We start from the raw sequence: 16,406 nt of genomic DNA, 5'->3' as shown, positions 1-16,406 counted from the left end.
AATGTCTGGTGATCAAAATCCATTTGGGTTAATTGGAGCAGGGAATAGTCCTGTATCTCCACAAGTAGCATCTCTTAGTATCAAATGTCCTTCCAAACCAATGTCTGGTGATCTTCAAACAAGTCATTTCTTCACTCCAGCAACAGTTTAAAATCAATGTTCATATGACAAAATTATTATGCCTCATCCTTGGCAGATGGGGGTCTGCATAACACTATCAAAAAAGACTAAACATTTGAAGCTACAATAACTTAAAAAGTGCACAAGGAACTTAAAGAATAATCTGCAAAACTGCAGTTAATAGCGCTTAAAACACTGGCATGCTGAATCTATCACCTCTGGCCTCGGGAGCCAAAGTTAACCACGGCAAGAGCGAGGCCATGTTTTTCGGGAACTGGGCTGACCGGTCCTTTGTCCCTTTCACCGTCAGGTCAGATTACCTGAAGGTGTTGGGGATATGGTTCGGAGGGTCTGGGGCGTGCACTAAAACATGAAAGGAGCGAGTAGCCAGGATACACCATAAGCTGAGCATGTGGGAGCAGCGATCTCTTTCCATTGTGGTTAAGAACCTCATCATCAGGTGCGAGGCGCTCATGTTGTTGCTGTACATGGCGCAGGTCTGGCCCATACCCCACTCCTGCGCCGTTGCGGTCACCCGAGCCATTTTCCGCTTCATATAGGGATCCAAAATGGACAGGGTCCAGAGGGACACTTTGTTCAAACCCCTTGATAAGGGAGGGAAAAATGTACCCAACGCGCCCTCATCCTGATGACCACCTTCGTGTGCGGCTGCATCAAGCTGTGTGTAGACCTCCAGTACGCAAACTCCAAGTGTCACTACATGCTGAGGTTCTATCTGTCCCCAGTGTTGCGAAGGATGGGTCTGGTCACATTGCCACGGAACGTTCCATCCAGTTGGTCCGTGCCATACCACCTATCCTTCGTGGAAAAGTTTCTGCAGAAAAACACCTTTGACCACCAATCCATCAGGCAGTGGTCTACACGGAATATCCTCAAGGCCCTACGGGAAAAGGAGATGGTGGATCCGGTCAGATGGTTCCCTGAGCAGACTGCCAAAGTCATTTGGCGGAATGCCTCATCACCAGAACTTTCAAACAAGCACCAAGATCTAGCTTGGCTGGTGGTGAGAACAGTCCTCCCCGTCAGATCCTTCCTGCACGCCCGGAGTCTCACACCCTCTGCACAATGCCCTCGAGGTGGCTGTGGTGGGGAAGAGACTGTTGCCCACCTCCTTCTGGAATGTGTCTTTGCAAAGCAAGTGTGGAAAGAGATGCAGTGGTTTTGGTCAAGGTTCATCCCAAGCAGCTCTGTAACACAGGAGTCTGTGCTCTACGGGCTGTTCCCAGGGACGCACACCGAGACAAACATCAATTGCTGCTGCAGGACTATCAACTCGGTGAAAGACGCCCTTTGGTCTGCCTGAAACTTGCTGGTCTTCCAGCGCAAAGAGTTGTCCACGACCGAAGGTTGCGGACTGGCACATTCCAAGGTCCAGGACTACGTGCTGAGGGACGCACTAAAGCTTGGGGCAGCCGCAGCAAAGGCTCAATGGGGAAAGACCACTGTGTAAGGTACCCCCACCAAGGTGAACTGAGGGGCTGGATCCATGGGAAACCCCTCAACTGTATCCAGAAAATATTTGTTTTGCTGTAAAATGTACATAGCGTGTAAAATGAAATGGAAGGGTTGTGAGGCAACTCACTCCTGTATTGAAGGAAACTGATCTCTTTTGCACTCTTGGTATTATTTGACTGTGCTTTTTGGAACGGTTTTGTAATGTATTTTTTTTTTTACAGTTTTTTTATTAATAAAGTATATTTTGGCAATAAAAAAAATGTGCAGTATTTTGCTTCTGTATAAGATATTTCTGTGAATGCTTGCTAATTTAGAAGCAATCAACTGACGACTCAGTGACAACTTTGTATTGTACTCCTGCCAGATTTTCACCGGCCCTTCCACATTTACACTTTCTGACCCCAAATAACGTGTCCTCAAAAAATCATTACCTTAACCTTTCTCTTCCTTCACCCTCATTTCAATGAATTTAAAGTTCAACACGTTATTGAATACATTTCCTGCTGCCTTCATCTTTACGCTTTCTCCTTTGCCAGAGGCATTCATGACTCCAACCATTTTTCCTAGCTCCAACCTTCTAGCTCCTCTTGGACCCTCCCTCTGAACTCTTGGCAACTTTTCCTCTTAAAGCAGTTCTGATGAAGGGTCAGCCCAAATTGCTAATTATTTTTCACAAGATGGCCAATACATGTGTATTGTAGTTTTCCAGCATGAGAGTTTACTTTTTATTAACTGAACAACTGTTGTATGGCCTTTTAGGTTTTACTGTCCACTATTACACCAACTATAATTATTTATGTGCAAAACCATGATCCAAGCCTGAAATATCCTCTGACTTGGTATTTAATTTAGTAATTTCAAAAAAAATTATAGTTAATCATGAAACAACAGAAAATCTTAACAAGAACAGTTCTCTATTGTTTAAATTGGATGGAGATTAACTGGGTGCTTATTCATAATTTGATAGTCACAGAAATCCTAATCCATGAATAATATTTCTTAGCTAATTAGTTCTTTGGATTCATCCATTTACCTGCTGTTGTCCAGTATCCAAGCCCAATGCTTTTACAAAACCAGAAGGATCAATATATCGTCTATTGCTACTTTGCAGCAAAGCAAACAAGTACTGAAGGTGCTCACAGATGGACTGCGGTTCAAACTCTGAGGAAGAAAACATAATATTAGTAACCGATTATTTGAAGTAAATCTTGTTTTGCTCTAGAATGCCTTATCTTCATGTTATATACCCTATAGGAAGTACATAAAACACAATCCACTTTGTGATTTTTTTTATTATAACGTGGATGTAAGTAATTAAACCTTGCTTGTTAAAATATATTTGTATTGAATTGGATCCTTTTCCAATGATTGTACTGCCTCTACATTCCACATGTACTGAACAACCAATAAAGAACACTTTACTCTTGTCTCAATTCTATAATATACAGCAGGTATACTGAAATACTGAAAGCTAAGCAATGCACGGTGCCTTTATAGTTTATCAATCAGCTGTGTAAACTGCTACTCAGCCTTTTAGCAAAGCTGCCTACTGCCCACTTTAAAGCTCTCAGTCTTACTGGTTTTGCAATCACCATTGTCTGATTTCATGATTTTTCAGGCTCCTTTCCAAATCTGTCACTATAACTGAATTGCGCTGTATTTAAGTTTACTTCTTCTACAAAGCAAAAGTCCACACTGAAGAGAGGCATCACCTCCACACACAAAACTACCTTCATCTTTTAAATTTGATGAATAAATGACACTAGTTTTTATTTAATAAAGAGAAACTCTCTGCTATTGAGGACATCACACGAACAGCAAAATTGCTGCTTCACCCACTGTGCAAGCCAAAAATGTTGCCATGCATCAGTGCAGTTTTGATCTCTATAGCATGATGACCATTGGGGTGGTGGATGTTCAGGGCATATTTTCATTTTTTAAATGTGCATTTATTTGTATTTACCAGGATGTCAAGCATTAGGTGTTCAGGATGTACAATATTATCCTCAAGCAAACAGGCAAGGTGAACTAACATTCATTTTAAACAGTAGTCCTCAAAAGATTTTTTTTTAAATAAAAGGAACGACAAACAATCTACTAATTTGTTATCCATTGAAGAGTGACCCACTTTAGGATGACTGCAACCAGAAGGTTGTCATACTGTGATGTGACAGGTATCTCTTGTACTATTAAATTTACTAAATGCTTCAAAGCTATGTCTCCACTAGATAATTATGAGTAAATTCAAAAGGAATTTGGACCAACCAACTGGACGGGTCTTAATGTCAATTGGTGGAGATGATGTCTTTATGGGGAAGCTAGCTAAGTACATGAAGAAGAAAGGAATGGAATGATTTGCAGATAGGGTGAGATAAAGTAGGGCGTGAGGAGGTTCTTGTGGAGCATAAACACCGGAATAGGCAAATTTGGGTGAATGGCCCATTTCTATGCTGCAAATTCTAACTATAAATAAAAGACTGGAAATGAAAAAATCCTCATTTGCAAAGGTAGAAAACAAACAAGTTTGAAGATCATTACTGAGCATTCAATGAAAGCATCCGGTCAATGAGAATTTATTAACAAAGAGTATTCACTTACACAGGTTTATCTAAAGGGATCTGACTAAAAAGCTATCCCAATTTAGTAAAGATCATAAGTTTGGTCACATCTGAAATAACTCATGCATTCTTGGGAAGCCTACTTTCTAAAAGAGAACTCCCATTTGAAAAGAATTCAAAGAAGTGTGAGAGTCCTGTCTTTTTGTATACTGCCCCTTCCTTGCACCTTACGTCTAATTTTTACAGAAGTTAAACCATGGCTTTTGAAGTTAACAGGTATTGAGCTTTTGCACTGAATGTCTGATGCAATGACCGAAAGGAAACTAGGGAAGAAAATTAGAGATTTATGTCCTGACCTCAAAATACATTCTCAAAACTGACCCTCACTGTGACAGTTTCCACCTTCATAATGCAGAGAGGGAATGCACCATTCCCTAACCAAGAGAGTGAAAAAGGAACTTCAAACAAGGACTGCCAATCCTGCTCTTGCAATTGCTATAATTCAATAAAGGCTTTCTCACTCACTTTCACTCATTCCCTTTCCACACAACTTGGGCTGAGATCAAGAACTCAATATACAGAATCCATGTTCCTTGACAAAGCACATTAGCACATCTATGTGCAGCAACATTTTCCACGCCAGCTTATTTTTACACCATCTAATGTGAACTGCCAAAGTGGATCCATTCATATGAAATTCCGGGCACGTTTGTGTTGAGCTGAATTAACAATTATGCTTGTGGTCATCTGGGCCATGCTCACACATCTAATAATAAAAAGGAAATATCAAACTACTACACAATAGTTTGGTTGAAGCATGATCTGGTTTTCTCAATTTCCTCAAACCTATCCCACTGCCAATACGCACCTGCATCTTCCTCAATCCCTTCTCCAGTCCCTGTATCCTTTCGAGGACCATGGCAGAGATACAGTGCTTGTCGCAACTCAAGGTTATGGAACCAAACCTGAAGCAAGGTGTTTACGTAACAAGTAGCGCCAAGATTAGTCAGTCCTACAAAGGTATTCTTAGGAAAAAGAAAAAATAGTTTGAATTATGAGAAAGAATTCTTTCATAAGCAAGGCGAGGATTCAGGGTTTCTAAAATTGCTAAACTTTAGAGCTGATAGAAGATAAAGGTAATTTTCTATAGATAATAGCCTAACTGACCCAGACAGGGTAGAAGAAAATTAAGGACCCAGCTCACAGGATGCACCTTATATACAGGGAGTTGGAATGTCGTACTGAAAAACACATTTAACACTTAATTCACAAAGTTATTCACAACATATATGGGTAACTGCATTTGATTAATAAATAAAAATGACCGTAGTTGGGCACATGATTTCAAAACACATCTTCTCACAGCATCTACATTTGTACTTTAATCTTTTTGTGTATTTGTTTGCAGTGTTTGCAAGTGTTTGTTATCATGGTGTGCTTAACTTCCTTGATTAGTGAATGGTGATAAGTGTTTGAAATAAAATATACACATGAAATATACACATGAAATATATTTATCTGTATTGTGTATGTAACGTTTTTCTTAAACTAAAATAAGTGCATGTAGCTAAAATGTCACCGTAGCCATGAGTAGCTAGTCAGCAATTTCTACTGAACATTGCTTTATTGATAAAGCACTCCCTGTACAGCAGAAAAGGCTAAACATTATCTAGCAACATTTTACTCTTGTATTATGCAACACAAAATTGCAAAACTAAAAAAGCAGCATCTCCTGGACAGTCTATAATCTCTTGCATGTGTTCCATTAAACATCTGCGTCTCCAAAAGCTTTTGGATTTTTCACCGATTAAACCCCTATTGCTTATCTATGTAGCATTATCACAGATGATCAAAAATATTCACATCTTCAGGCATAGTTTTTGCTATGTTGCGCGGTGCAATTTGCCCAAAATCGGCCAAACCAGCAGCAATGACAAAGGAATTTCAAGTGCAAGCTACATCCACCAGAAAACAGAGTTTCGATTCACTAGAAGCTGGCCTCACGCAGAAAACGGGCCATGCCCCCAGATCGAATTAAAATCACCATGGCGAGTTTCTTCTAACTGTGCCATCGTGCCTGCTGACAGTCCTTTGAGGAGGCTTTTAAAATTAAGCTTTTAATGGTGCAAGGACAATAGACATCTTTAAGAAATTTTAAAATATTTAATATATTAAGGAACTGACGACTGTACATCAATGGGACTAGTAAATGGTTCAATGTAGGTCTTTTTTCAGTGATTTTCTTAGCTAAAATTGGGTTACTCACAGGTACTGGACTAGACACTCAGATTAAAAATGTTGATTTTTTTTTGTGATAAAACCATTTGCAGCTGTATTAATAAAACTGCACTAGGTTACCACTCAAATATATCAAGGAGTTTTTTTAAATGCCAGAGAAATAATTACATTATAAAATGCTGCCCGGTTGCACTGGTTCATGGAAGATTCTACGTCTGTAATTATGCAAATGAGTTTGGGCAGAAGCTTGAACCAATTGGTATTAATTCAGAAAACCAGCACAATTCATGCCCAGATTGCACATTGCAACCAAAGCGGAAACACTGCCCCTTTACATTTTGTACTACACCATCTCAAAACGCACTGCATTCACTCACCTTGCATCTCCTTTCAGAGTTTGGATCATCAATGTTGTGGAAGCTATTTTCATCAATTTCACCCAGCCACACGTGTTCACCAAGACCCACTAAGCAGTTTGGGTTTCCTCTGCAGTTGCGTCTACATTGGAGGGGAAAGCAAAACTTAATAATGACACCTCGAGTGAATCTTGCCAACAATTACTATAACACTGTTGCTAACAAGAAACTGTTGTAATATATGGTGACCCAATTACCTAATCTTACCATTTTAGCTTATGATTTTTGTTAGTACTAACTCGCTAAAAGCCTTCAATCATGCACACTATTGGCTCAAAACAGTATTGAGCAAAAGAGACCAGGATGGTCTTTATTTGATTGCAATCTCTACTGGGATAACAAATGCTGCTAAAGCGGTAGTGAAGCACCATTGGCCATGCATATCAGAGCCAGGTTGCAAGCAGGGAAGGAAGGAAAGAGGATGGAGAAGCAGCCAGAGTTTCCACTCCTGATCTCTATCCAGTGACTCATGCTGCAAAATGTACATTTGAAAATACAAGACAAGGACAGGATCAGGCTCCCATCACGCTGTGTTGTGAGCCTACTGGTTCTCACTAATGACGCTCACACAAAGAATGGCTGTTGGGTAGAGTAGCAGAGAGCTCCTGATGTTTGCAGAACCAAAGGCAGACATAAGTTACTGCTTTCCACAAAAGAGGAAATCCAATTCTTATAGGCTAACTTAATGACCAGCAAATTAAATCACTTATTCTATAACTTTCAAGTATTATTTACATCGAATTTTACAGCACAGAATTAGACCACGGTTCAAAAGGTTAACACGCTGGCATTCCTGCTTCACGTGAGCCTCCTGCCACCTTACTTGGCTTCATCCCATCAAAATAGCCTTCTATTCCTTTTTCCTTCACATACTTATCTGGCTCCCATTGAATAAATTTATGCTATTCAACTTAACCACACCACGAGGCAGCAAGTTCCATTCTCACTACTCCATTCTGTGTGAAGAAATTTCTCCTAAATCCCTTAATGTATTTCTTCATGACTATCTTATATCTACTGACCCTTAGTTTTTAGACTCCCCCACAATGGAAACATTTCTATGTCCACCCTATCGAGCACTATCATAATTTTAAAGAGCTCTCCTCAGGCTTGTTTCTTTGTTTAGAAAAAGAGAAAAAAGCTCTAGCCTGTTCAGTTTTTCCTGCTGTTTGTATCCTCTCAGTTCTGGTATCATCTTTGTAAATCTGTTTTGCATTTTCTTCAGTGCTTCTATAACCCTTATATAAACAAGAGTGCACAGTACTCCAAGTGTGGTCTAACCAAGGTTCTATACAAGCTGAACATAACTTCTCTGCTTTTGAATTCTACTCCACTAGAAATGAACCCGGTGCTGTTTGCATTATCACTGTTTCATTAACCTGCGTTGCTATTTATAATGATTTGTGATGCTGGTTCTGCAAGTTTGTTACTGTTTTTGTGTATCTGGCATGGTGAAACCAGTCTCAATCATTGTGTTAATTTACATGAAAGTTAAACCTGTGTTAGACCACAAATCCAGTTTTAAAAGATCACAATTACACACAGATCTCAGTCGATAAGAACTGCTTTTGAAAACCTTGATAAAAATGCAGTTATATTCTTAACTCAAAATTCCATGACATGCTATGAATTTTTAAATTGAAAATTTAAAGTGAATTAAAAAAGGAGAAAATGAAGTAAATCACTAAATAATGCCAACTCTAAATTGCTGAGCATCTATACAGCATAACGTTAATGGTGCCCATCATTAAGTATGATCGCATGGCATCCAGAGAAGGACAGAGGTCCAGAAAGGAACACAGGAGACAGTGGAAGGACAAACCTGACTTCGAGTCTACAAAGTGGCTTTGGTGCTTTGCTGGGCATGCAGGAGGAAGAAGAGAACAGGAGTAAATCAGGAGCTGCAAGATCAGGCACATGTCTACTTTGGCTGCAGTCACGCAACATACCTGCAGTAAATAAGGATATACCATCACAATGCAAACTTGGTTCCAATTGGATGGGCCAAGATTAAAAACTATTCTTCTATGGGGCCTTACTTTTAAAAATAAGCATATGGTGAAGAAACATCAGCAGCAGTTCCCTTTCCTGATCCAACAAGGTCTACAGCAACATGCAAAAGCAAAATACTACGGGTGCTGGAAATCTGAAATAAAAACAGATAATGCCGGAAATACTCAGCAAGCCAAGCAACATCCGCAGAGAGAGAAACAGTTAACATTTCAGGTCTGTGACCTTTCATCAGAACTATTCTGTTTTTATTACTGCAGTGACATGTATCTGCATTAGACATTGACCCAACCCATCTCTGGCAAGGCTGATAATCAGTTTGTCAGTGGATTCGAATGTTGTCCATTAGTACAGAACGATTTCAAACAGGGTCAGATTACCAGTTAAAATATATTACAAAAGTGTTTTCTTACTGATTGAGACACCAAACTAACTCACTAGACATGGGACAATGGAGATTTCCTATTTTTTTTTTATTCGTTCATAGGATGTGGTTAGGCCAGCATTTATTGCCCAGCCCTAAGTGCCCTTGAGAAGGTGGTGGTGAGCTGCCTACTTGAGCTGCTCCAGTTCTTGGGTATAGGTACAAAAACAGTGCTGTTAGAAAGGGAGTTCCAGGACTTTGACCCAGCGACAGCGAAGGAACGATGATATAGTTCCAAGTCAGGATGGCGTGCGGCTTGGAGGAGAACTTGCAGGTGGTGGTGTTCCCGTGTATCTGCTGCCCTTGTCCTTCTAGGTGGTAGAAGTCGCAGGTTTGGAAGGTGCTGTCGAAGGAGCCTTGGTGAATTGCTGCAGTGTATCTTGAAGATGGTACACACTGCTGTCACTGCGCATTGGTGGTTTAGGAACTGAATGTTGAAGGTGGTAGGTGGTGTGCCAATCAAGTAGGCTGCTTTATCCTGGATGGTGTCGAGCTTCTTGAGTGTTGTTGAAGCTGCACCCACACAGGCAAGTGGAGACTATTCCATCATACTCGCCACAGAATTCCCAGTCTCTCACCTGCTCTTGTAGCCACGGTATTTATGTGGCTGGTACAGTTCAGTTTCTGATCAATGGTAACTCCCAGGATTTTGATAGTGGGAGATTCAGCAATAGTAATGCCACTGAATGGCAAGGGGAGATGGTCACATTCTCTCTTGTTTGATGGCCATTGCCTGGCACTTAAATGGCAAGTAACATTTGCCGTACACATCAGCACAAGAGTGATCTTGCTGCATCTGGACGCGGGCTGCTTCTGTACCTGAGGAGTTGCGAATGATGAACATTGTGCAATCAGCAGCTCACATCCCCACTTCTGACCTTATAATTGAAGGAAGGTCATTGATGAAGCAGCTGAAGATGGTTGGGCCTAGGACACTACCCTGAGGAATTCCTGCAGTGATGTCCTGGAGCTGAGACCTCCAACAACCACTACCTTTGTGCTAGGTATGACTTCCCCCAACCAGCAGAGAGTTTTCCCCGAAATCCCATTGACCCCTGTTTTGCTAGGGCTTCTTGATGCCATACTCTGTCAAATGATGTCTTGATGTCAAGGGCAGTCACTCTCACCTCACCTCTAGAGTTCAGCTCTTTTGTCCATGTTTGGACCAAGGCTATAATGAGGTCAGGAGTGGCCCTGGCAGAACCCTCAGTGAGCAGGTTATTGCTGAGCAAGTGTCGCTTGATAGCACTTTCGACAACCCCTCCATCACTTTGCTGATTATCGAGAGTAGACTGCAAGCGCAATAATTGGCCGGGTTGGATTTGTCCTGCTTTTTGTGGATAGGACAATTTTCCACATTGCTGGGTAGATGCCAGTGTTGTAGCTGTACTGGAAGAGCTTGGCTAGGGGCACAGCTAGTTCTGGAGCACAAGTCTGAAGTATTATTGCCAGAATGTTGTCAGGGCCCATAGCCTTTGCAGTGTGCAGTGCCTTTAGCCATTTCTTGAAATCACATGAAGTGATTGGCTGCAGACTGACACCTTTGATATTGGGGACCTCAGGAGGAGGCCGAGATGGATCATCCACTCAGCACTTCTGGCTGAAGATGGATGCAAATGGTTCAGCCTTGTCTTTTGCACTGATGTGCTGGGCTCCCCCATCGTTGAAGATGGGGATCTTTGTGGAGCCACCTCCTCCAGTTAAATGTTTAATTGTCCACCACCATTCATGACTGGATGTGGCAGGACTGCAGAGCTTAGATCTGATCTGTTGGTTGTGGGATCGCTTAGCTCTGTCTATCGCATGCTGCTTCTGCTGTTGGCATGCAAGTAGTCCTGTGTTGTAGCTTCACCAGGCTGACAACTCATTTTTAGGTATGCCTGGTGCTGCTCCTGGCATAGCCTCCTGCACTCTTCATTGAACCAGGGTTGGTCCCCCGGCTTGATGGTAATGGTAGAGTGGGGGATATGCTGGGCCATGAGCTTACAGATTGTGGTTGAATACAATTCTGCTGCTGATGATCCACAGCGCTTCATGGATGCCCAGTTTTGAGTTGCTAAATCTGTTCAAAAGCCATCCCATTTAGCATGGTGATAGTGCCTCACAACACGATGGAGGGTATCCTCAATGTGAAAATGGGTCTCCACAAGCTGGTCACTCCTACCAATACTGTCATGGACAGATGCATCTGCGACAGGCGGACTAGTGAGAACGAGGCCAAGTAGGTTTCTCCCTCTGTTGGTTCCCTCACCACCTGCCGCAGACCCAGTCAAGCAGCTATGCCCTTTAAGACTCGATCAGTTCAGTCAGTAGAGGTTCTACCGAGCCTCTCTTGGTGATGCACACTGAAGTCCCCCACCCAGAGAACATTCTGTGCTACCCTCAGTGCTTCTTCCAAGTGGTGCTCAACATGGAGAAGCACTGATGCATCAGCGAGGAGCAGCAGTAGGTGGTAATGAGCAGGAAGCTTCCTTGCTCATGTTTGACCTGATGCCATGAAAATTCATGGGGTCCAGAGTCAATGTTAAAGGACTCCCAGAGCAACTCCCTCCTGACTGTATACACTGTGCTGCCACCTCTGGTGGGTCTGTCCTGCTGGTGGGAGTAGACTTACCCAGGGACGGTGATGGTGGTGTCTGGGACATAGTCAAACTCACAGAATCATACCTGACAGACAATGTCAGGCTGTTGCTTGACTAGCCTGTAGGACAGCTCTCCCACCATGTTAGTAAGGAGAACTTTGCAGGGCCGACAGGGCTGGATTTGCCATTGTCGTTTCCAGTTGATGCCGGATAGTCCATCCAGTTTCATTCCTTTTCTTAGACTTCGTAGCGGTATGATACGACTAAGTGGCTTGCTAAGCCATTTCAGACAGCATTTAAGAGTCAACCACATTGCTGTGAGTCTGGAGTCACATAGGCCAGGTAAGGATGGTAGATTTCCTTCCCTAAAGGACATTAGTGAACCAGATGGGTTTTTTTACAATAATTTCATGGTCACCGTTAGACTAGCTTTTAGTTCCAGATTTTATTAATTGAATTCAAAGTTCACCATCTGCCATGGTGGGATTCGAACCCATGTCCCCAATGCATTAGCCTAGGCCTCTAATGGCTAGTGACACTACCACTACGCCATTGCCTCCCCCGATGTATAAAGTTTGATATTGCAAAAAGTACTATGGTACTAGGGTTTGCAATCCACATGACTCTTGCAATCCCAGGATTTTGCATACCCGTGGGGTCAGGATCAGTATTTTCTTTCACCCGACAAGGAACTCTGCCTGGAACCAACTAAAATTAGGGGTGTTAGGGGTGGGCGATAAATACGTTTTTAAGAGCCATCAAAATGTGGTTAACATTCTCAGTTTTTAAAAAAAATCTGAACATACCTATTTATTAAAATTAGCAAACCTCCCATGATACCAGTCACAGTATGTTACAGGATACACCATTTAACATATCATGTAAAGTAGAATGTAGTTGTGACCTCCAGAACGCAGATGTGGGCTCCCTGAAAGCTAGATGGTGTAATTGCTCTGAATGAATGGTGTGTTCCTTTGCAGGTTAAGTTAAACAAGGACCCTCGGTTTCTTTGACAGGTCAGTTAACAAGCTGATGCACTGTCGGACTGGTACATTCTCAGAGGGAGCTGAAACGAAGCATTTTAAGATTATTTTGCATCTGGTACGACAGAGAGCTGAGTGCAGGAAATGAAAAGTGTACATTATCTAAACTTTGAAAACATTTAAAAAGTTTAAACACTCTTATTTTTACATCTAGTTTGGGTTGAATTGTTTCGTTCATTTTAGTTTTAGTGGTCTCCTGAAAAATTAGAAGTTGGAGATGGGAGCAATGTTTCCTCTAAGCTGCACAGCAACTCCAAAGTCCCAGCGTGGGCTGCGCCTCTTTTAATTATCACGCACGTGTGGCCGTGCAAAAAATTTAAAGGAGCCGTGTACTTAAACAAATCACCCATGCACTCCAAAAAATAAAAGGTACTTATTTTTTCACTGAGATTGAGACCATCTGATCAGCTGCCTCTGTTGTGTCCCTCCCTTCCACTAGCCCACCTGGTCAAACTTCCTAAACGCCCTAAACTTGCATCTTTTTCTAATTTCTCTAACTCCCCTCATGCCCTCTCTGAGATCTTCCTATCCATGAGTCCCACCTGATGTCCATGAGTCCCACCTCCTGTTCCCTCGATCCTATTCCCACTAAACTGATCACCCAACTTACTCTCCTGGTCTCCATGGTAGCCAACATTGTAAACAGTTCTCTATCTTCAAGTCTTGTCCCCCTCTCCTTTAAATCTGCTATTATCCCTCTCTTCAAAAGAAACTACTGACCCCACTGCCCTTGCAAACTACCGACCCATCTCCAAGCTCCCTTTCCTCTCAAGTCCTTGAACCTGTTGTCGCCTTTCAAATCCATTCCTATCTTTCCTGGAACTCCATGTGTGAATTCCTCCAATCAGATTTCCGCCCCTGCCACTGTACCGCAACAGCTCTTATCAAAGTCGCAAATCTCATCCGAGAGAACTGTGACAGAGGTAAAGTTTTCCTCCTCGTCCTTCTAGACCTGCCTGCAGCCTTTGACACTGTTGGGCACACCATCCTCCTGAACACCTCTCCACTGTCATCCAACTGGTTAGGATTGCTCTCACCTGGTTCCATTCTTACCTTTCAAATCGTGGCCAGAGAAACACTTGCAATGGCTTCTCTTCCTGCTCCCGCAGCATTACCTCCAGTGCCCCAAAGGATCTATCCTTGGCCCCCTCCTGTTTCTCATCTATATACTGTCCCTTGGCAATATCATGGGAAAGCACAGCGTTAGTTTTCACATGCATGCTGATGGCACTAAGCTCCACATGATCATCACTTCTCTCAATTCTTCCACTGTTGCTAAATTATCTGACTGCTTATCGAACATCCAGTACTGGCTGAGCAGAAATTTCCTCCAATTAAATATTATTTTTGGTTCCCACTCCAAACTCCGTTCCCCAGCTACTGACTCTACCCTCTCCCTGACAACAGGGTGTCATATTTGACCCAGAGATGAGCTTCCAACCTCACATGCGTGCCATAATTAACACTCCCCATTTCCACCTCCGTAACATCTCCTGACTTCACCCGTCTCAGCTCATCTGCTGCTGAAACCCTCATTCATACCTTTGTTACTTCTAGAGTTGACTGTTCCAATGCAGCAGAGCTGCAGGGATACTGGGAGTGGGACTGACTGCATGGACTTGATGGGCCAAATGGCCTCCTTCTGTGCCATAAATGACTGACTCCTGGCTGGTCTCCCACATTCTACTCTCCGTAAACTTGCCATCCAAAACTCTGGTGCCCGTTTCTTAACTCGCACTAAGTCTCGTTCACCTATCACCCCTGTGCTCGCTGACTTACATTGGCTCCCAATCAAGTAACATCTTGACTTTAAAATTTTCTTTGTTGAAATCTCTTTATGGTCTCATCCCTCCCCATCTTTAAGCTGCATACACTGCGACACATCAGGGAGGGGGAAAGTTATCTGAACATTTTGTACCAGGAGGTGGCCACACCCCTTAGGATAGGGTCTTCTGATCTGCTCAGTGGTCAGGGACAGGAGAGTGTGGCCCAGAGGGCAGGAGTGCAGGAGCCTCAGCCTTTGCAATTGTCCAACAGGTTTGAGATTCTTTCAGCTTGTTTGGATGAGAGTGGAGGGTGCAGGGATGGATGAGCAACCGCACCATGGTACAGGAAGCCATTCAAGTGGAGGGAGAAAAAAGTAATGTAGTGGTAGTTAAGAACGTATAGTTAGAGGAATTGACACTGTTCTCTGCAGGAAAGAGCGAGAACCCAGATGGCTGTGTTGCCTGCCCGGTGCCAGGGTTCAGGACATTTGCTCAGGGCCAGGGAGGAACTTGAAAGGGGAGGATCCTGTTGTCGTGGCCCATGTAGGTACTAACGACATAGGCAGGACAAGGAAAGAGGTTCTGCATAGTCAGTATGAGGAACTACCTCAAAGGTAATAATATCTGGATTATTACCTGAGCCACGTGTAAATTAGCACAGGGCAAATAAGATTTGAGAAATTAATACGTGGCTCAAAGACTGGTGTGGTAAAAGTGGGTTCCGGTTCATGGGGCACTGGCACCAGTACTGGGGAAAGTGGTGGCCCTTGGGACGGTCTATACCTGAACCGTGCTGGGGCTGGTGTTCCAGTGAGCCGCATAAACTAGAGAAGTAGAGAGGGTTTTAAACTGAATACTGGGGGCAAGGGATCAAATTTGGGAAGATATGATAAATCAAGGAGTAGAGACAATGCAAGAGAGAAAGGTATTAATATGGGAAATGATAAACAGACTGTGACAGGAAGGGACAGAGCGTACAAATTTAAGAATAAATCAACAGATAAGGCTAGAGGTTACAAAAATAATAAAAGGACAAAACTAAACGCTCTGTATCTGAATACACGTAGTATTCGAAACAAACAGATGAACTGAGAGCGCAAATAGAAATAAATATGATCTGAAAGCCATTACAGAGAAATGACTGAAGGACAACATAGATTGGAACCTGAATATTGAAGGGTACATGGCATTTAGGAAGGACAGGAAGCTAGAAAAAGGTGGAGGGGTAGCTCTGTTAATTAATGATGGTATTAGTGCAATAGAGAGGGATGACCTAAGTTCAGGAGACCAGGATGTAGAAGCAGTTTGTGTAGAGATGAGAAATCATAAAGGCAAGACGTCACTTGTGGGAGTGGCATACAGGCCATCTAACATTAACCACACTGTAGGACGGGGTATGAAGCAAGAAATAATGGCAGCTTATCAGAAAGGTACAGCGATAATTATGGGGGATTTTAACCTACATATAGACTGGAAAAACCAGATGGGCAGAGGTAGCCTAGATGAGGAGTACATAGAATGTTTTCGGAATAATTTCTTGGAACAGTACATTCAGGAGCAAACCAGAGAGCAGGCTATACTCGACCTGGTATTGTGCAACGAGATAGGATTAATTAATGACCTTGTAGTTAAAGTGCCCCTAGGTAGCAGCGATCATAATTTGATTGAATTTTACATTCAGTTTGAGGGAGAGAAGAGTGAGTCCAAGACTAGTATTTTAAACTTAAGTAAGTGCAATTATGAGGACATGAATACAGAGCTAGCTAAAGTAAA

At 42.5% G+C, this 16,406-nt stretch overlaps 1 protein-coding gene across 2 annotated transcripts in view; it reads right to left on the bottom strand.

Annotated features, from left to right (window-relative positions):
- Window positions 1–809: 809 nt before the first annotated feature.
- LOC137352270 (ubiquitin carboxyl-terminal hydrolase 48-like) overlaps window positions 810–16,406 on the bottom strand; it is a 33,734-nt gene continuing 18,137 nt past the window's right edge. The window contains exons 2-6 of one of the 2 annotated variants that reach the window (XM_068017561.1): window positions 8,631–8,666; window positions 6,770–6,890; window positions 5,023–5,179; window positions 2,630–2,757; window positions 810–1,021 (exon numbers count right to left, since the gene is read on the bottom strand). In XM_068017561.1, the coding sequence (XP_067873662.1) occupies window positions 935–1,021; window positions 2,630–2,757; window positions 5,023–5,179; window positions 6,770–6,890; window positions 8,631–8,666 (529 nt within the window). In that variant the 3' untranslated portion in view covers window positions 810–934. The remainder of the gene's footprint in view (window positions 1,022–2,629; window positions 2,758–5,022; window positions 5,180–6,769; window positions 6,891–8,630; window positions 8,667–16,406) is intronic. The other variant, XM_068017562.1, reaches the window with a different exon arrangement.

Source organism: Heterodontus francisci, chromosome 37, assembly GCF_036365525.1.
Source record: "Heterodontus francisci isolate sHetFra1 chromosome 37, sHetFra1.hap1, whole genome shotgun sequence".
Classification (NCBI taxonomy): Eukaryota; Metazoa; Chordata; class Chondrichthyes; order Heterodontiformes; family Heterodontidae; genus Heterodontus; species Heterodontus francisci.
The sequence above is the reverse complement of the archived record's forward strand: the minus strand, read 5'-3'. Positions and strand labels throughout refer to the sequence as shown.